The sequence below is a fragment of the Physella acuta genome, unplaced genomic scaffold (genome assembly GCF_028476545.2).
Source record: "Physella acuta isolate Inbredline_101_S28 unplaced genomic scaffold, ASM2847654v3 ptg000579l, whole genome shotgun sequence".
Lineage (NCBI taxonomy): Eukaryota > Metazoa > Mollusca > Gastropoda > Physidae > Physella > Physella acuta.
In genome coordinates, this window is record NW_026732098.1 from 1372199 (window position 1) to 1395027 (window position 22829).

Genomic DNA, 22829 nt, shown 5'->3' on the forward strand with positions numbered 1-22829 from the left:
AAAAATTGAAAGAAACCGAATGACGTAGACCTATCACGTAACCGGACTACATATTCAATGCAGACACAATTTGAATTACATTCCAGGAAAAGTGAGAGTTGAGATGCAGGCAATTATTGCTTGGTGAGCCATAAAAATAAACGGTTGCAGAAAGAGGACAGGATAGCAAATGTAATTGCTGAACGTGAAAAAGGAAATAGACTTGAATTTTACATGGCATAGCATACACTTTATCCTACTAGGCCCTATTTATTAATATGTTATACTATCACTTTTTCATTAAGTAACTGTATTTTTTACTAACGGCTGAACACGCCTGTAATTGTAGTTTGTTGTTTTACTAACGACTGAACATGTCTCTAATTGTAGTCTGTTGTTTTACTAACGACTGAACATATCTCTAATTGTAGTTTGTTGTTTTTCTAACGACTGAACATGTCTCTAATTGTAGTTTGTTGGTTTACTAAACTTTTGGCCCCTTTCTCGGACTTTCAGATGTCGGCCTTTTATCAGGATCGGTCTTTTGTCCGGATCGGCCTTTTGAACACATGAACACACTATACACATTCATAATTACACACATGCACATACATTATTACACACATACACAGATATATTTACACTTATACACATACATAATATAGGCTACATATGTACATCCATTATTTCACACTTTCACTTAATTAAACATATACACATATATAATTACATACATAGACTTACATTATTACACACATACATAATTACACACATACATAATTACACACATATGGACCAGTATACGTGTAGCATTGTACAGCTCTCTTGACCCAGAACACACTCAAACACACGAGTTAACAATTTACACGCACACATACACAATTTCACCACCACACATTAGCGATCACCTACACATGAACATAAGTAAAAAATATGCAACTACACACACCCATAGCGCCACATCGCTGCCACGAATACGCCCATAGCCCCACATCAACACATCAACCTTATCAATACATCAACACATCAACACATCGACACATCAACACATCAACACATCAACACATCAACACATCAACACATCAACATATCAACACTCCACACATCAACACATCAACACATCACCACATCACCACATCAACACATCAACACATCAACACATCGACACATCAACCACACATAAACACTCCAGACAAACACATAAATACCTCACAACCACACAACCACACAGAAACACACAAACACGGCCCCCACAAACCTGGACTGCTATCTCCAGCTTCTGTAGCTCATGATCAATTCCACCGCTTCTATTGGTCCCATTCCCATCGGAACTGCTTAACTCGACAGTGTCATTGACCGTCTTAAATAGGTCCACGTCATATCCGGGCATAGAGTTGGTCTCAATTTCAATGACAGCTTGTCTGGTGGGTGGCATCAGGACTAGGGCGTCCTGGGCGCTGATGTTTAGTTCTAGTGCCATGGTGGGGGTGGGGTGGGGGCGGGATTGGAGGAGCCTGTCTCAGATATTTAGGTGACGTCACTTGTGTCTCCTGTTATATTGTGTCTCCTGTTATATTGTGTCTCCTGTTATATTGTGTCTCCTGTTATATTTGTTGGATGTACATCTTTAGTGTATCTGAAATAAACAATATTAGATTTGTCATGACGTCATTATACTTGTTTTATTAGACTAAGTACGTCATATGGAGCACGTAGGACACGACATATACTACAACGTCCAATGAACCACTACAGCTACAATGCCTACAACGACGTCTACCCACCAGTTACATTATACTCACTACTACTGTCTATACAGATGTATGCCACTAACAATATTTTCATTTATACAAAGTTGAAATTTGATCTAATAAAAAATTAATTAAAGTTAGACCAATAGATAATGTGTTATAGAGAATCACCAAATCCGCTGAACAAAATAGAATTAATTATTGACTTCAGCTGGTGGCATCATTTCATTCTATTTACATTTCCAAATGAAAGAAAAAAGTCTTGATTTAACTTATTTGGTTCGTAATTGTTGATATATTGTAGAGATGATGTAAAGACGGTGTATAAATGACGTTGTAAAGATGATGTAAAGACGTTATATCAATGACGTTGTAAAGATGACGTAAAGGAACGAAAGAAAAGCGCACAGCAACATCCGACTTTTGCCTTGATGGTGATGGGTGCTTGTTTCTCACACTTTTGTTTACAGGAATAATTGATGACTGACACAGATCTGTTGATGGAAGATCATGAATGACACAATCTGTTGATGGAAGATCATGAATGACACAGATCTGTTGATGGAAGATCATGAATGACACAATCTGTTGATGGAAGATCATGAATGACACAATCTGTTGATGGAAGATCATGAATGACACAGATCTGTTGATGGAAGATCATGAATGACACAATCTGTTGATGGAAGATCATGAATGACACAGATCTGTTGATAGAAGATCATGAATGACACAGATCTATTGCTGAAGATCACGAATGGTCCTTTATTGAAGTAACTACTGCTACTACTGCCATGATACATGAATGTTGGTACATATTTATAAATATCGACCTTTGGCAGGTCCTAGTTCAATTTATCCTGGAAGATAACCTGTGACTTATGCATTATGCCATGTATTACATATTTTTAATATCCACTTGGAAAGTGTATTTAGTTTTATACTGAATGTTTACAATAATATTGTATGTAATGAGTATCATTTTTGTAAGGTTGTTACCTTAATGACATATCTACTTTGTAGATTGATACCTTTGTTTTAAAGGTTGGCTTTTTTTGCACACGTGTCATTGTTATGTAGCACTTGCTGTATTAGTTTTGATAGCTTGTGGTACTTTTTCTGTACTTCATGAAAATATTTCTCAATACTTACGTTAGTTATTGGCTTTCATGTTACTTCAACTCACTAGAATTTAGAAACCACTGTTTCACTGGTTAAAAGGTTTTGAGTAAAATTACTTTTCATATAATTTTGGAATTACCGGTGGGACCGTGGGGGGTGTAGTGAACCAGTGGGGGAATGGTGGTGAATTTTGTTTGTACTCCCATTCGTTCCTGTTCAGTTCTCGTGCTGTGAGTTGTAATAGTCCGGTTTGTGCCAGTTTATGAAATGGTATATAAGGTGTGGGAAAACGTGGGTGACGGCCTCAGTTTCGCCCAGATCTCCAAGGTTAGTACAGGTTAGGTTTATACTCGTTTTTAGCCACTGTATCGTAGTTTTACTAGCTTTTTGTATTTTTACTTTCTCGTAGACAAACACAGATCAAAACATAGTTCAAAAACAAACACAGATCAAAAGAAACACTGTTCAAAACACAGTTCAAAACACAGTTCAAAACAAACACTGTTCAAAACACAGTTCAAAACAAACACTGTTCAAAACACAGTTCAAAACAAACACTGTTCAAAACACAGTTCAAAACACAGTTCAAAACAAACACTGTTCAAAACACAGTTCAAAACAAACACTGTTCAAAACACAGTTCAAAACACAGTTCAAAACAGATAAAAACACAGTTCAAAACACAGGTCAAAACAAACATAGTTCAAAACAAACAAAGATAAAAAAAAAAACAGTTCAAAACACAGTTCAAAACACGGATTAAAACAAACAAAATTGGAAACACGGTTTAAACTTGGCAATGTATGACATAATGGCTGGCATTGAAGTCGTTGTGCTGACTGGCTATGACGTATTCATCCCATATTTGTTTAATTGTACACAAGCTAACAGCTAAAGGGTAGCCGTGTTTACTTCAGTTATGACAAGTGTGTTTAGCTCTCCAGATTCTACTCGGCCTTTCAGGGTGAGTACTGTATTGAAATACTAATGAGTGTTTGCTTTTCATGGGCTAATGGCTGTCCTTGTATGATGATCAGAAAGCGAAAGCTAAGTGGGTTGGCGAGGGCACAAAACTAACGCTGGTTAATAACTGTAAGATCGGTACAGGAGGTGTCATCGATTGAGATCGATATTCGTCTACTGATATATTTACTATTGGATTTAACAAGTGACATACAATCTACGGGGTTAGACGCTCAATAATATCCTTAGAGGCCCCAGTGGCCAGATCGACAGAATCACATATATGCGGGATAGGGTAGCTGAGATAGACCAGACACCAGCCGGAGTTTAGTACTAGAGGAGGGCGCTAACCCGTCGTACAAGAAAGCAAGTGTTTTACCATGCAGTTTTTCATTGGTCTTTACCCAACACATACAGAAATATTGGTTGACAAAGCGAGGAGTTTCATTCAGTGTTTCTTTCAGGCATCTCTTCGGGGTCTTCCACCCCTCCAATCACTTCCCTCACCATTCCAATCACTTCCCTCCCCCTCCAATCACTTCCCTCCCCCTACCATCTCACATCACTTCCCTCCCCCTTCCATCTCACATCACTTCCCTCCCCCTACCATCTCACATCACTTCCCTCCCCCTACCATCTCACATCACTTCCCTCCCCCTTCCATCTCACATCACTTCCCTCCCCCTTCCATCTCACATCACTTCCCTCCCCCTTCCATCTCACATCCATTCCCCCCCTCCAATCACTTCCCTCCCCCAATCCCTTCCCTCCCCCTCCAATCCCTTCCCTCCCCCTCCAATCCCTTCCCTCCCCCTCCAATCCCTTCCCCCCTCCAATCACTTCCCTCCCCCTCCAATCCCTTCCCTCCCCCTCCAATCCCTTCCCTCCCCCTCCAATCCCTTCCCCCCTCCAATCCCTTCCCTCCCCCTCCAATCCCTTCCCCCCTCCAATCACTTCCCTCCCCCTCCAATCCCTTCCCTCCCCCTCCAATCCCTTCCCTCCCCCTCCAATCCCTTCCCCCCTCCAATCCCTTCCCTCCCCCTCCAATCCCTTCCCCCCTCCAATCCCTTCCCTCCCCCTCCAATCCCTTCCCCCCTCCAATCCCTTCCCTCCCCCTCCAATCCCTTCCCCCCTCCAATCACTTCCCTCCCCCTCCAATCCCTTCCCTCCCCCTCCAATCCCTTCCCTCCCCCTCCAATCCCTTCCCCCCTCCAATCACTTCCCTCCCCCAATCACTTCCCTCTCCCCCAATCACTTCCCTCCTCTTTAATCTCACAGCACTTCTCCCCCTTCAATCACTTCCCTCCCCCTTCCATCTCACATCACTTCCCTCACCCTCCAATCACTTCCCTCCCCCTCAATCACTTCCTCCCCCCAATCACTTCCCTCCTCTCCAATCTCACATCACTTCCCCCCCTCCAATCACTTCCCTCACCCCTCCAATCACTTCCCTCCCTCTCAATCACTTCCCTCCCCCTTCCATCTCACATCACTCCCCCCCCCTCCAATCACTTCCCTCACCCCTCCAATCACTTCCCTCCCCCTTCCATCTCACATCACTTCCCTCCCCCTTCCATCTCACATCACTTCCCTCCCCCTTCCATCTCACTTCACTTCCCTCCCCATCCAATCACTTCCCTCCCCCCAATCACTTCCCTCCTCTTCAATCTCACATCACTTCCCTCCCCCTCCAATCACTTCCCTCCCCCTTCCATCTCACATCACTTCCCTTCCCCTCCAATCACTTCCCTCCCCCTTCCATCTCACATCACTCCCCCCCCTCCAATCACTTCCCTCCCCCTTCCATCTTCAATCACTTCCCTCCCCCTCCAATCACTTCCCTCCCCCTCCAATCACTTACCTCCCCCTCCAATCACTTCCCTCACCCATCCAATCACTTCCCTCCCCCTCCAATCACTTCCCTCACCCCTCCAATCACTTCCCTCCCCCTCCAGTCACTTCCCTCCCCCTTCCATCTTCAATCACTTCCCTCCCCCTCCAATCACTTCCCTCACCCCTCCAATCACTTCCCTCCCCCTCCAATCACTTCCCTCCCATTCCTCAGATTGAGGAAGTCTACATTGAAATCTTGTCGAGCGTGCAATGAGAAAATGGGAGAGGGGGGGGGGGGCGACGACACACGGGGGTGAGGGGATATGGGTTGGGGAGGGGGGAGTCTCGAGTAGTCGACTCCAGTTAGCTCCCACACAGTGAGATATTTTTTCCCCTTCCATTTTTTTCTTTCTGCTTTTCCACTTAATCGTCTGTAAAACTTGCTCAGTGTTGTGGTGGGGCATTTAGGGTTATTTCAGAGGTGTTCTGTCTATGGCCTTAAAACATCTCCCCCAATATATCCCACACTACACCTCCCCACTATACCTCCCACACTACACCTCCCCCACTACACCTCCCCCACTACATCTACCTCACTACATCTCCCCCACTACATCTACCTCACTACATCTACCTCACTACATCTCCCCCACTACATCTACCTCACTACATCTCCCCCACTACATCTCCCCCACTACATCTACCTCACTACATCTACCTCACTACATCTACCTCACTACATCTACCCCACTACATCTCCCCCACTACATCTACCCACTACATCTACCCCACTACATCTCCCCCACTACATCTCCCCCACTACATCTACCCCACTACATCTACCTCACTACATCTACCTCACTACATCTACCTCACTACATCTACCTCACTACATCTACCTCACTACATCTACCTCACTACATCTACCCCACTACATCTGCCTCACTACATCTACCTCACTACATCTACCTCACTACATCTACCCCACTACATCTGCCTCACTACATCTCCCCCACTACATCTACCTCACTACATCTCCCCCACTACATCTACCTCACTACATCTACCTCACAAAACACAATCTTTTGGATAATTCAAGTTTGCTGTTGCTTCAAACTTTCTAGTTGTGGAAAAGTGTGTGGGAGAATGTGTGCGAAAGTGTGTGGGGGTTTGGAGAGTGTCTATGTGAAATTGTGGGGTCCATCCGCCTGGGGCTCATAAACAGTGACCCAGCCCACCCCAAGATAACCCAGAGAAATGGGCTTGTTGTTTTTATTTAATTTAATCTATCGATTAACACAACACAATTTACAAAGATTAGAAGTGAAATGACCCTTGACAACCCTTCAACGTTTGACAATATCTTAAAACATGTGCAGCGTAGAGGCTTTGTGTATAGTGGAGTAGATTGTGTAGGTGGAGTATATTCTGTAGGTGGAGTAGATTGTGTAGGTGGAGTAGATGGTGTAGGTGGAGTAGATGGTGTAGGTGGAGTAGATGGTGTAGGTGGAGTAGATGGTGTAGGTGGAGTAGATGGTGTAGGTGGAGTAGATGGTGTAGGTGGAGTAGATGGTGTAGGTGGAGTAGATGGTGTAGGTGGAGTAGATGGTGGAGGTGGAGTAGATGGTGGAGGTGGAGTAGATGGTGGAGGTGGAGTAGATGGTGGAGGTGGAGTAGATGGTGGAGGTGGAGTAGATGGTGGAGGTGGAGTAGATGGTGGAGGTGGAGTAGATGGTGGAGGTGGAGTAGATGGTGGAGGTGGAGTAGATGGTGGAGGTGGAGTAGATGGTGGAGGTGGAGTAGATGGTGGAGGTGGAGTAGATGGTGGAGGTGGAGTAGATGGTGGAGGTGGAGTAGATGGTGGAGGTGGAGTAGATGGTGGAGGTGGAGTAGATGGTGGAGGTGGAGTAGATGGTGGAGGTGGAGTAGATGGTGGAGTAGATGGTGGAGGTGGAGTAGATGGTGGAGGTGGAGTAGATGGTGGAGGTGGAGTAGATGGTGGAGGTGGAGTAGATGGTGGAGGTGGAGTAGATGGTGGAGGTGGAGTAGATGGTGGAGGTGGAGTAGATGGTGGAGGTGGAGTAGATGGTGGAGGTGGAGTAGATGGTGGAGGTGGAGTAGATGGTGGAGGTGGAGTAGATGGTGGAGGTGGAGTAGATGGTGGAGGTGGAGTAGATGGTGTAGGTGGAGTAGATGGTGTAGGTGGAGTAGATGGTGTAGGTGGAGTAGATGGTGTAGGTGGAGTAGATGGTGTAGGTGGAGTAGATGGTGTAGGTGGAGTAGATGGTGTAGGTGGAGTAGATGGTGTAGGTGGAGTAGATTGTACTTCTAGTTTAGAACGGAGGAGATGTAATTAGTCAGGACGATAATGTGTCAGTAAATAATTAGTAACTCGTTCAACTGCAGAAATTTCTTAAATCGAAGCTTACGTTGACCAAAAACTTGTGACCTGTATCTGAATCGGTCAAATAAAATGCTAAATAAACACCAGCCAATCAGACGCCGTAGCTGTGTGAGATAACTCACTGCTGATTGCTGCCAGGGAGAGATAAAGGGATTAAGGAATGATTAATCCCTGATTAAAGTTTAAATAAATAGACGGAAAATCCAGCGGATTATCGCCTGATTAATCGGCTTAAAACGTAACGCATTCATTTTGAATGAGGTAGCTAAGATTGATTGAAACTTGAATTTTAAAAAAGTAATTGGTTCGATATAAGGAAATACTGATGTGATCCAGTAGACTGATGTGATCCAGTAGACTGATGTGATCCAGTAGATTGATGTGATCCAGTAGACTGATGTGATCCAGTAGACTGATGTGATCCAGTAGACTGATGTGATCCAGTAGACTGATGTGATCCAGTAGACTGATGTGATCCAGTAGACTGATGTGATCCAGTAGACTGATGTGATCCAGTAGACTGATGTGATCCAGTAGACTGATGTGATCCAGTAGACTGATGTGATCCAGTAGACTGATGTGATCCAGTAGACTGATGTGATCCAGTAGACTGATGTGATCCAGTAGACTGATGTGATCCAGTAGACTGATGTGATCCAGTAGATTGATGTGATCCAGTAGACTGATGTGATCCAGTAGACTGATGTGATCCAGTAGACTGATGTGATCCAGTAGACTGATGTGATCCAGTAGACTGATGTGATCCAGTAGACTGATGTGATCCAGTAGACTGATGTGATCCAGTAGACTGATGTGATCCAGTAGACTGATGTGATCCAGTAGACTGATGTGATCCAGTAGACTGATGTGATCCAGTAGACTGATGTGATCCAGTAGACTGATGTGATCCAGTAGACTGATGTGATCCAGTAGACTGATGTGATCCAGTAGACTGATGTGATCCAGTAGACTGATCCAGTAGACTGATGTGATCCAGTAGACTGATGTGATCCAGTAGACTGATGTGATACAGTAGACTGATGTGATACAGTAGACTGATGTGATACAGTAGACTGATGTGATCCAGTAGACTGATGTGATCCAGTAGACTGATGTGATCCAGTAGACTGATGTGATTCCCGCCCATCTCCAGCCAAGGCCACCGGAAGTCTAAGATTAGACTCGTTACTTGCGTCATGGATCAAACGATGCCAATGAACGGAAGTGACGTCAGGCCGCCGAATACAGGCACAAATAGCTGAGTATTTTGTCTCCCATTAAGTTTGCAGTTGGTTGGTCATTCTATGGGCTTGAAAGTTTTGGAGGGTTGGTCAATAAATGAGTTGGACAATATCTTCTATATTCTTTTTTGTAATGTTGGACGGCTATATATGTCATTGACTCCGATTCTAGACTGCTTTTTTTTTTACTTGCTGCCATAGCCTTTCTCCAAACAAGAACAAACTACAAGGCAGCAGTTGTTTGATTAGCTTCCATAGCCTTTCTCCAAACAAGAACAAACTACAAGGCAGCAGTTGTTTGATTAGCTTCCATAGCCTCTGTCCAACCAAGAACAAACTACAAGGCAACAGTTGTTGGATTAGCTTCCATAGCCTCTGTCTAACCAAGAACAAACTACAAGGCAACAGACCAAACCACGAGCTTTACCGCCGACCAAACAATGAGCTTTACCGCCGACCAAACCACGAGCTTTACCGCCGACCAAACAATGAGCTTTACCGCCGACCAAACCACGAGCTTTACCGCCGACCAAACCACGAGCTTTACCGACCAAACCACGAGCTTTACCGACCAAACCACGAGCTTTACCGACCAAACAATGAGCTTTACCGCCGACCAAACCACGAGCTTTACCGCCGACCAAACCACGAGCTTTACCGACCAAACCACGAGCTTTACCGACCAAACCACGAGCTTTACCGACCAAATCACGAGCTTTACCGCCGACCAAACCACGAGCTTTACCGACCAAACCACGAGCTTTACCGACCAAACCACGAGCTTTACCGACCAAACCACGAGCTTTACCGACCAAACCACGAGCTTTACCGACCAAACCACGAGCTTTACCGCCGACCAAACCACGAGCTTTACCGACCAAACCACGAGCTTTACCGACCAAACCACGAGCTTTACCGACCAAACCACGAGCTTTACCGACCAAACCACGAGCTTTACCGCCGACCAAACCACGAGCTTTACCGACCAAACCACGAGCTTTACCGACCAAACCACGAGCTTTACCGACCAAACCACGAGCTTTACCGACCAAACCACGAGCTTTACCGACCAAACCACGAGCTTTACCGACCAAACAATGAGCTTTACCGCCGACCAAACCACGAGCTTTACCGACCAAACCACGAGCTTTACCGACCAAACCACGAGCTTTACCGACCAAATCACGAGCTTTACCGACCAAACCACGAGCTTTACCGACCAAACCACGAGCTTTACCGACCAAATCACGAGCTTTACCGACCAAACCACGAGCTTTACCGACCAAACCACGAGCTTTACCGGCCAAACCACGCTTAGAAGGTTGAAAGGTAGAATATTGGTAAAGAATATCTCTTAAAGTTTTCTTAAACATTAATGATATTTGTAAGCCAATTAATCTATGTCAGGGTCATTAATGATATTTGTAGGCCAATTAATCTATATCAGGTTATTAATGATATTTGTAGGCCAATCAATCTATGTCAGGGTCATTAATTATATTTGTAGGCCAATTAATCTATGTCAGGGTCATTAATGATATTTGTAAGCCAAGTAATCTATGTCAGGGTCATTAATGATATTTGTAAGCCAATTAATCTATGTCAGGGTCATTAATAATATTTGTAGGCCAATTAATCTATGTCAGGGTCATTAATGATATTTGTAGGCCAATTAATCTATGTCAGGGTCATTAATGATATTTGTAGGCCAATTAATCTATGTCAGGGTCATTAATAATATTTGTAGGCCAATTAATCTATGTCAGGGTCATTAATGATATTGTTATAGATTATAGGTTAATCGGTTGAATGTAATTTAATGAATACAATAAAACTGTTATATATTCTGTGAAACTCCACCTCCCCACTCCCCCTCCTTCTTCCCCCCCCCCCCCTTCACACCGCTACTCTTCATTACCGGCCTTGTCTTGAGGCGTCCCGTTGTTCTGATTAAAACCATTTGGTCGTTGGGAAATATTTTTAGCACAACCAGACCTTACATTAGAATATGCCTTGGGCCTTGAAGGTAACTTGTGGGGCTGTTATTAGAAGGTTTTAATGTGTGGGCGTGTGAGTATTATAAAGTAAATGATGGTGTGGAGGTGTGTGGGTCACATATGTGTGTGAGTGTGGGTCACATAGGTGTGTGTGTGGGAGGTAGTCATATAAGTGTGTGTGTAGGTTTGTGTGAGATATATATGTGTGTATGTAGGTGTGTGGGGTGTGGGGTCACATAGGTGTGTGTGTGTGTAGGTGTGTGTGGGGTCATATAGGTGGAGGTGTGTGGGTCATATAATTGTGTGTGTGGGGGTCACATAGGTGGGGGAGTGTGTGTGTGGGTAATATAAGTGTGTGTGTAGGTTTGTGTGTGGGTCACATAGGTGTGTGTAGGTGTGTATGGGGTCACATAGGTGGGGGAGTGTGTGTGTGGGGTCATATAGGTGGGGGTGTGGGTCACATAGGTGTGTGTAGGTGTGTATGGGGTCACATAGGTGGGGGAGTGTGTGTGTGGGGTCATATAGGTGTGTGTAGGTGTGTGTGGGGGATGTGGGGATCATATATGTGGTTGAACGGGGGTGTGTGTGTATAATTTAGGTTGTCTTCGTGTCACATAAGTTGGAGTGTGCTGGTGTGTGTGGTGTCTGAGTGTGAGTGTGTGAGAGTGTGAGTGTATAATTTAGTTTGTCGTCTTGTCATTATCTATTTATGTTACAGCCGAAATAAAACTATTGAACATTTTTAGACTGGACGGCTAAGCACATCTTTAGATGACATTGGACGGCTAGGCACATCTTTAGATGACATTGGACGGCTAGGCACATCTTTAGATGACATTGGACGGCTAAACACATCTTTAGATGACATTGGACGGCTAAGCACATCTTTAGATGACATTGGACGGCTAAACACATCTTTAGATGGCATTGGACGGCTAGGCACGTCTTTAGACGGTTAGACATTAGGCCAGAATGACATAAGCACATAGTCATATAGTAACATAGTCACATAGTCATATAGCTAGAAAAAGGATTCAGAGTGAAACTCGTAATAAACATAAACTCTGCTATCTTCACATAGTCACAGAGCTAAGTAGCTACATACACAATCACAACATTTGCCACACACACCTCACATTTGTCACAAAAACATCACATTTGTCACACAAACATCACATTTGTCACAAAAACATCACATTTGCCACACACACCTCACATTTGTCACACTAACATCACATTTGTCATACAAACATCACATTTGTCACACAAACATCACATTTGTCACACAAAAATCACATTTGTCACACAAACATCACATATGTCACACAAACATCACATTTATCACACAAAAATCACATTTGTCACACAAACATCACATATGTCACACAAACATCACATTTGTCACACAAACATCACATTTGTCACACAAACATCACATTTTGTCACACAAACATCACATTTGTCACACAAACATCACATTTGTCACACAAACATCACATTTGTCACACAAACATCACATTTGTCATGCAAACATCACATTTGTCATGCAAACATCACATTTGTCATGCAAACATTACATTTGTCATGCAAACATCACAATTGTCATGCAAACATTACATTTGTCATGCAAACATCACAATTGTCACACAAATATCACATTTGTCACACAAATTTGTGTTTGTAACAGACCTCGATGAAATCTGATGTATTTGTAACAGACCACGATGAAATCTGATTTATTTGTAACAGACCTCGATGAAATGTGAGATTGACGACACGTGAGCAGATTCCCAATCGTGTGACACAATGGCCCAATCGAGAGGCCATCAACTCCTCTAAATGCCACACCGACTGGCCATCCGTCAAAAAAGAATGAGATTTTTTTTGGCCTGGGTTCAACTGTTTTTAAAATTAAAATTCCATTTCCTCTAGCCCTCTCTTCCATCGGTTCGTCAAGTCCCATCACGTGATGTTTACAAGAATTTAATCAATGAACAAAATAAAACTCATCAATACAAGTTGGTTCTGGAATACTCAAGAAGATTACACAATCTTCTAGAACTGAAAAATGTGTTCAGAAATCTCCTATACTGAGTAGAAAACCTTTCTCTGACTAAAGTAGAACACCTTTCTCTGACTAAAGTAGAACACCTTTCTCTGACTAAAGTAGAACACCTTTCCCTGACTAAAGTAGAACACCTTTCCCTGACTAAAGTAGAACACCTTTCTCTGACTAAAGTAGAACACCTTTCTCTGACTAAAGTAGAACACCTTTCTCTGACTAAAGTAGAACACCTTTCCCTGACTAAAGTAGAACACCTTTCCCTGACTAAAGTAGAAAACCTTTCTCTGACTAAAGTAGAACACCTTTCTCTGACTAAAGTAGAACACCTGTCTCTGACTGAAGTAGAACACCTTTCTCTGACTGAAGTAGAACACCTTTCTCTGACTAAAGTAGAACACCTTTCTCTGACTAAAGTAGAACACCTTTCTCTGACTAAAGTAGAACACCTTTCCCTGACTAAAGTAGAACACCTTTCTCTGACTAAAGTAGAACACCTTTCTCTGACTAAAGTAGAACACCTTTCCCTGACTAAAGTAGAACACCTTTCCCTGACTAAAGTAGAAAACCTTTCTCTGACTAAAGTAGAACACCTTTCTCTGACTAAAGTAGAACACCTTTCTCTGACTAAAGTAGAACACCTTTCTCTGACTAAAGTAGAACACCTTTCTCTGACTAAAGTAGAACACCTTTCTCTGACTAAAGTAGAACACCTTTCTCTGACTAAAGTAGAACACCTTTCTCTGACTAAAGAGAACACCTTTCTCTGACTAAAGTAGAACACCTTTCTCTGACTAAAGTAGAACACCTTTCTCTGACTAAAGTAGAACACCTTTCTCTGACTAAAGTAGAACACCTTTCTCTGACTAAAGTAGAACACCTTTCTCTGACTAAAGTAGAACACCTTTCTCTGACTAAAGTAGAACACCTTTCTCTGACTAAAGTAGAACACCTTTCTCTGACTAAAGTAGAACACCTTTCTCTGACTAAAGTAGAACACCTTTCCCTGACTAAAGTAGAACACCTTTCCCTGACGCAAGTAGAACTGCTGACTATGACAATTTCAAAGTTTTTATTGTTATTTAAATTGCAATGTATTATTATATTTTAAAAATCATTTTTTTTCTCGTTTTTAATTTGTTATTAAAACATTTTTACTTTCTCGTACACGAAGTATCGAAAAAGTATTGTAATCGTGCAAAAAAGTAAAAAATAAAATCGAGATTTTTGCAAATGCGCCGTTTACACCTCCCTGAGTCGGAAAAACATAGTTGTTCGTATGTCTGTGTGTGTGTGTGTCTGTGTGTGTGTGTGTGTGTGTGTGTGTGTCTGTGTGTGTGTGTGTGTGTGTGTGTATATACATAATAACTTGAGTACCGTTACAACAAGATTGATGAAATTTTACATATATGTATATTATCAAATTTGTAGTTCTGTTTCAACTTTTCAGCGATTTCCGGTTATCGGAAGTGGAGCTTATTCTACTTTTAATTTTTCAAAAGCCTATAACTTAAGAACTTTTTCAGATAGATGAACTAAATTTCTTATATAGTTAAAAAATCTAATTGTCTGCCTTTTGTCAAATTTTCAGTAATTTCCGTTGATCGGAAGTAGTAATTTATGCTATTTCCTATTTCTCAAAAAAACACATGTGAATTTATAAAGTACTAATAATATTGGGCACTATGATACACATATATTTTGGAGTTCACTAGGTGCGCCATTCTTTTTTTACGAGATTCTATTCTATTATAAAAAGTTTAAGTAATTAAAAATGGATTAAAAATATTGTCTTTATCACGAGTTGCCATCTCCTGTAGTGTTATATAAGAATATTCAAGAAAGTGTAGGAGGGGTAACTCCCGGTTTATTTATATATTTTTCTCAGTACTTTAAAATTTTTAATTCATAGATTTGCATGAACTAAAACTATTGCGCACCAAACGAACATGCTAATGCGCGTATATTAGTGCGGAATAGTAGTAGAAGACAGACACTGTACTAGAAAATTTTAATGAATTCAAAAAAAAAATAGTCATCCAATTTATTAATGTCAGATTGCAATGTCATCGGGTATTGTCAAATTTCGGAAAAGTTGATCGCAGTGGTTCTTACAGACTTTTTTCTCGGGGGGGGGGGGGGGGGGGGCACTTGAAATTTTCGGGGGGGGGGGGGGGGGCGGTAGACTTTCTTCGGGGGGGGGGGGACACTGTTAAAAGTATATATTTTCTATATAAATTATATAAATTTCATTTCGTTCGGGGGGGGGGGGCGGTAAAAATTTTTACCTGGAAGAAACTCTGGTTGATTGGTAAGAATTGCCCGAAATTTTGCTCTCTCTTTTTTTATCTAGGCGGACAGGAGAAAGACAGACGGAGGAAGCAATTTCAAAAAGAAATTGGTAAAAAACAAGTTAATAAAAAGTCTAGTGACAATTTAAGCGCAATTTCCTTAATTAATTTTTTAAATTATAAATAAATTAATAGGGTACAAAAATAACGTTTGAATTAATAAGTAAAAAAAAAGACAACTATATTAACCTATATCAACGGAAATAGTTTTATTTTAACGAGTAGGCCTACAAGATACTCAGTTTAAAAAAGTAGTAAATGTCATCCTAGGCCTACACGATGCTCAGTTTAAATGTTCTTAATTAATTTTTTGTGACCGAACGAAAGGATATTTTTGAAAACTTTCTTCGGCAATATTGGTCTAAATTATGGCAGGAATCGATTGGTAAATGTTTCAAGTCGCTAAGTGGTCTGGTTGCCGAGATATGGAGCTAAAACTGCATTAGTTCGAGGTTTTTTGGCTTTTCCGGGAAATCCAGGAAGGAATTCCGGGAATTTTTTTGGCCCATAATCATCCTTGGAACTTGCTTAACATATTTGCTTTTGAAACTAGTCCTCGATATTGCTTCGTTGAGGAGGAGATACGACTTAAAGCTGCGGACACACATCCATCCATCCAGAAATGACGAGTTATTAAACGCAATTTTTGCCAGTATGGAAGTTGCGCTAAAAATTGCATAAAAACGTTGAAATATCAACTTTTATGTTATAATACACTAAAAATGGATTTTGTTTAAATATGTTATAATACACTTCTATTTAAATTATTATATAGAAAAGCGTGATTAACTTTATGATCTATTTAATAAGTTTACGAATATTTAGGAAGAAATCAACGCTTTTCTTTAGAGTTATTTCAATAGTGGAGAATTATAATTGTCTGAAATATTTTGTCGCACCACTTTCGCACCAATCAACACACTGACATTCCAGCAGGGATGAGAAACTACTTACCCTGTATATCAGCCCAACTCAGCACTAATCGCGTCCCAGCGTTACATTATATATGCAGCTTATTTGAAATTTTTTTGTTCGCATGAAAATTGTTTAAAATTCTCAACACAGTTCCAGATCTATAAAACACAGCTAGATCGCCACGAGCCTTTTCATTAAATAGCAGAGCAACTTTTCCCTCCTATTCAATTCTAACAGGAATAAAAAAGATCTTAAACTTTGTTGTTAAAAACTGCTCATTTGATTCAATTGTTTTAAACACAAATATTGTTGAAGCCACCGAACTTTAAAGTAATTGAAATTATCACCATAATGGTTAACTTTAGCTTCGATAAAATAGGACAAGTCTAAAAATAGCTCAGTTTAGGATACATTGTCGTACCGCGGACAGCAAGCAGCCACGGATGTTTGATGCGGGGTAGATGATCATGTCAGCTAATTCATTCCATTTTCAACACACAAGAAAAAAACGGTCGCGGACCCTCGAGTAGCCGTACCGCAAGGCTAGTCACAGTCTAACCCTGACCCTAACTTAGCGCGCGCGACCAGATGCGCACGTGAGCCGCTCACGCCTGCTGGTGACGTCAGCGGTTCGCCTACGTCTGCTGTAACTAACCACAATTCTCCCCGCTCTCATCTGCCCACATGACACTGTCGTCTGACAGTTTCCATACTAATTTTTTTTATTCTTTTAGACGACATGTGACACAAGTGATCTACATGAAACACGCCGATGAGGCTTATTGTAACCACTAGAGTTTCAGAAAACATCTGACATACTCAAGGCATAGCGAACCCCCCCCCCCCCCCCCTCACCCACCCCACACACACACACCGCCGCTGCCCCTCCTAGATACGCCTCTGGACTTTCTATATATAGTATCTACCTTTTCAGTATTCATTATAAGCAAAACTTATCCAAGTGAACTAAAAGAAAGAACATATTACTCCTCTGCTAAAGACTAGTTTTAGATTTACATTACTCCTCTGCTAAAGACTAGTTCTAGATTTCAGTGACTTTAATAATAGGGTAAAAAAAATTCATAAAAAGAAAAGCGTGGGTCACTTTAGTATCTATTGGATACCTTTACTAATATTTAGGAAGAGCCCCACGCTTTTCTTTATAGTTATTTAAATAGTAATGTATAATTTATTTTCTTCTTTTTAGTGCATTTTTACATAAAAGATTGTTATTAAAACGTTTTTTATGAATTTTTTTTTCAGTACTTAAATTTAAACAAATTTACAATAGAGTTGCATGACTGAAAACCATTGCGCACTAATGAACGTGATGATGCGTGTTTAATTAATAGTGCGGTATAGTTTGATGGGACAGCCTACTAATTTGGACAAACTTTTTATTAATTCATAAAAATTAATTAGGCATCCAATTAAGTTAAATTTAATGTCATGTTGCATCGTCTTCATGTCTTGACCCACGTGCCAACTACGAACCGTATCTGCAATTTCGCTCGGGCGTTTCGATCTAGACAGACTGACGACAGATTGAAGACAGAGGAAGTGAGTTGAATAAAAGCTTGTAATTTTTTTTTCCATAAAAAACGTTTTAAAAACAATCTTTTATGTAATAATGCACTACAAAGTAGAAAATAATTTATACACTAATATTTAAATAATTATAAAGAAAAGAAATAGTCCTTTAGTATCTATTGGATACCTTTACTAATGTTTTGGAAGCGTGGGTCTTTTCTTAAAAATTAGTCTTCATGTATTGACCCACGTACCAACTACGAACCGTATCTGTCAGTTAGAAATGCCTGCTATTTCGCTCGGGCGTTTCGATCTAGACAGACTGACGACTGGCGACAAAGGAAGTGAGTTAAATAAAAACTTGTAAAAAGGTGGGAAATCAAATACGCGAGCTCCCATTGACCACCTGTATCAGCTCCCATTGTCCACCTGTATCAGCTCCCATTGACCACCTCTACCAGCTCCCACTGACCACCTGTTCCAGCTCCCATTGACCACCTGTACCAGCTCCCATTGACCACCTGTTCCAGCTCCCATTGACCACCTCTACCAGCTCCCATTAACCACCTGTACCAGCTCCCATTGACCACCCACCTGTACCAGCTCCCATTGACCGCCTGTACCAGCTCCCATTGACCACCTGTACCAGCTCCCATTGACCACCTGTACCAGCTCCCATTGACCACCTGTACCAGCTCCCATTGACCACCTGTACCAGCTCCCATTGACCACCTGTACCAGCTCCCATTGACCACCTGTACCAGCTCCCATTGACCACCTGTACCAGCTCCCATTGACCACCTGTACCAGCTCCCATTGACCACCTGTACCAGCTCCCATTGACCACCTGTACCAGCTCCCATTGACCACCTGTACCAGCTCCCATTGACCACCTGTACCAGCTCCCATTGACCACCTGTACCAGCTCCCATTGACCACCTGTACCAGCTCCCATTGACCACCTGCACCAGCTCCCATTGACCACCCACCTGTACCATCTCCCATTGACCGCCTGTACCAGCTCCCATTGACCACCTGTACCAGCTCCCATTGACCACCAGTATCAGCTCCCATTGACCACCCACCTGTATCAGCTCCCATTGTCCACCTGTATCAGCTCCCATTGACCACCTCTACCAGCTCCCACTGACCACCTGTTCCAGCTCCCATTGACCACCTGTACCAGCTCCCATTGACCACCTGTTCCAGCTCCCATTGACCACCTCTACCAGCTCCCATTAACCACCTGTACCAGCTCCCATTGACCACCCACCTGTACCAGCTCCCATTGACCGCCTGTACCAGCTCCCATTGACCACCTGTACCAGCTCCCATTGACCACCTGTACCAGCTCCCATTGACCACCCACCTGTACCAGCTCCCATTGACCACCTGTACCAGCTCCCATTGACCACCTGTACCAGCTCCCATTGACCACCTGTACCAGCTCCCATTGACCACCTGTACCAGCTCCCATTGACCACCTGTACCAGCTCCCATTGACCACCTGTACCAGCTCCCATTGACCACCTGTACCAGCTCCCATTGACCACCTGTACCAGCTCCCATTGACCACCTGTACCAGCTCCCATTGACCACCTGTACCAGCTCCCATTGACCACCTGTACCAGCTCCCATTGACCACCTGCACCAGCTCCCATTGACCACCCACCTGTACCAGCTCCCATTGACCGCCTGTACCAGCTCCCATTGACCACCTGTACCAGCTCCCATTGACCACCTATACCAGCTCCCATTGACCACCTGTATCAGCTCCCATTGACCACCCACCTGTATCAGCTCCCATTGACCACCCACCTGTACCAGCTCCCATTGACCACCTGTACCAGCTCCCATTGACCACCTCTACCAGCTCCCATTAACCACCTGTACCAGCTCCCATTGACCACCCACCTGTACCAGCTCCCATTGACCGCCTGTACCAGCTCCCATTGACCACCTGCACCAGCTCCCATTGACCACCTGCACCAGCTCCCATTGACCACCTCTACCAGCTCCCACTGACCACCTGTTCCAGCTCCCATTGACCACCTGTACCAGCTCCCATTGACCACCTGTACCAGCTCCCATTGACCACCCACCTGTACCAGCTCCCATTGACCACCTGTACCAGCTCCCATTGACCACCTCTACCAGCTCCCATTAACCACCTGTACCAGCTCCCATTGACCACCCACCTGTACCAGCTCCCATTGACCGCCTGTACCAGCTCCCATTGACCACCTGCACCAGCTCCCATTGACCACCTGCACCAGCTCCCATTGACCACCTCTACCAGCTCCCACTGACCACCTGTTCCAGCTCCCATTGACCACCTGTACCAGCTCCCATTGACCACCTGCACCAGCTCCCATTGACCACCTCTACCAGCTCCCACTGACCACCTGTACCAGCTCCCATTGACCACCTGTTCCAGCTCCCATTGACCACCTCTACCAGCTCCCATTGACCACCTGTACCAGCTCCCATTGACCACCCACCTGTACCAGCTCCCATTGACCACCTGTACCAGCTCCCATTGACCACCTGTACCAGCTCCCATTGACCACCTGTACCAGCTCCCATTGACCACCTGTACCAGCTCCCATTGACCACCTGTACCAGCTCCCATTGACCACCTGTACCAGCTCCCATTGACCACCTGCACCAGCTCCCATTGACCGCCTGTACCAGCTCCCATTGACCACCCGCACCAGCTCCCATTGACCACCCACCTGCACCAGCTCCCATTGACCACCTGTATCAGCCCACCTGCATACGAATTTATTAAAATAACAATCAAGATGATATCGCGAGGGTTAGTTGATTGCTGTCGTAGTAATGAGGGCAAGTAACGGCAGTACATCATTGATGCCGCAATAATGAGATATTGGCAGTGGGCCTGGGTGGGCATTGATCACGTGATAGCAATAAGATTGGACAAGTCTGAATGTAAACAGTGGGTGTGCCAGCGACTGTTGTTGTAGTCTGCTAGTCCACATTGGATGCGATGAATTTTTCACTCTGGTCTAGCCTGCACAATCAGCAAACACCGAGCAACAATGTCATATTCATCGTCCGCACACGGCGCGGTACACCTGAAAGGACGAACAAACAGAACCCTGAGAACAAAATGTGGACGATATTTATGAACGGTAACTCGACCAACCGCAGTATTCATCAGTCTAAAAATACACAACAGCCCCCTCTCAATGCCACCCCACAACCCACACTAAAACCTTCACATCTTCATCAGCAGTAATATCACATTTCACATCAACCTTAACAAATTTGATGTTTCTTGGTCAACCACCAATAACGCAAAAATAAATGCAACCGCAAACTTCAACTCAAACCCATGAGCAAACAACAAAACCAGGTGCCACACTTTTAGGCAAACTAGGCGGTCCCCTAGGGCGCTTTTCGTAGATGAGGGTGCAAAATTGTGTAATCGACATTATTTAAAAGTGCACAATAATTAATAGCTTTGACAATATTATATAATTAATAGACAGTGATATATAACAAGATAATTCTAGTATTGAATACAAGCCTATTAATGTCGAAGATTTTAGGTGGTTATCTAGTTTAAATGTTGTTTTACTCATAGATTGTAGGTGGTTATCTAGTTTAAATGTTGATTTACTCATAGATTTTAGGTGGTTATCTAGCTAAAACGTTGATTTACTCATAGATTTTAGGTGATTATCTAGTTAAAATGTTGATTTACTCATAGATTTTAGGTGGTTATCTAGTTTAAATGTTGATTTACTCATAGATTTTAGGTGGTTATCTAGTTTAAATGTTGATTCACTCATAGATTTTAGGTGGTTATCTAGTTTAAATGTTGATTTACTCAAAGATTATAGGTGGTTATCTAGTTTAAATGTTGATTTACTCATCGCTCCAGCGCATGACGCGGTGTTCTGAATCACGTGCAATTTTGGTTTTTAATAGGGCTTGTAAGTCTCCTTTTTTCCCACGTTTTCTTTAACTTGCTTTCGCGTCTGTTTGTTTGGTTCTCCAATCAAATCTTGCGATCGAAATTTCGGGCACTTCCCAGTTAGCTAGCGCGCTGAAATTTTCAGCGAAGCTTTGTTTCCGATGACAATAGAATATTCAATTGTTATTATTACTAAATTGATCAATTTAAACATTTTATTGATCATTTTAGACCACTATATAATTGTACAAAAAACGTGGGAAAAGGGGACATAACCCAGTCATTGTAATTTGATGAAAACAAGGTTCGGCACTCTCCCTCTTTTTGCTTACTGAGTAGTGTTCACGTGGTGTTTGTGTACAAACAACCGGAACAACTGGTGGCCAGTATGGGGGAGACGATATGGTCGAGTGGTTGGGCACACGATTGCTAACCCACTCGACACGGGTTCAAGGCACGTGTTTTTTACGAGTTGTCTTCTTTTACCCAAAAGAAAAAAGTGAATGCGAAAAGATAAAATCGATAGCAAGATTTTAATGCAAACAAACAAAGACTAAAAAGTAGAATATAATTATCATTAAAAAAGTTTAAAAAAACCCACGTTTTCTGATTGAACTAAAAAGTAGAAAATAAATGCTATACATCACAATAATGCAAGCGATCACTCTACTATAAGCGATGAAAAACGTGATTTTCTTACAGTTTCTAATACTGTTGACTCTCTACAAGCTCCCTAAT

The 22829-nt window shown here is 42.7% G+C and overlaps 2 protein-coding genes across 3 annotated transcripts in view; both read right to left on the reverse strand.

Moving 5' to 3' along the window:
• The window catches only part of LOC131946974 (octopressin receptor), a 38319-nt gene extending 21150 nt beyond the window's left edge, over positions 1-17169 (reverse strand). Inside the window, exons 1-3 of one of the 2 annotated variants that reach the window (XM_059308038.1) lie at positions 17040-17169; positions 16658-16848; positions 1238-1615 (exon numbers count right to left, since the gene is read on the reverse strand). In XM_059308038.1, coding sequence (XP_059164021.1) covers positions 1238-1459 — 222 coding nt within the window. In that variant the 5' untranslated portion in view covers positions 1460-1615; positions 16658-16848; positions 17040-17169. Of the gene's footprint in view, positions 1-1237; positions 1616-16657 lie in introns of both variants that reach the window. The other variant, XM_059308037.1, reaches the window with a different exon arrangement.
• Positions 17170-20156: 2987 nt separating this feature from the next.
• On the reverse strand, positions 20157-20849 carry LOC131947023 (uncharacterized). Its single transcript, XM_059308106.1, has one exon. The coding sequence runs from the start codon at positions 20847-20849 to the stop codon at positions 20157-20159; it is 693 nt and encodes a 230-aa protein (XP_059164089.1).
• Positions 20850-22829: the final 1980 nt, after the last annotated feature.

What these genes read in the sequence shown, in the direction of transcription:
- LOC131947023 (XM_059308106.1), bottom strand. Translation starts at nt 20,849, where the DNA reads ATGGGAGCTGGTACAGGCGGTCAATGGGAGCTGGTGCAGGTGGTCAAT.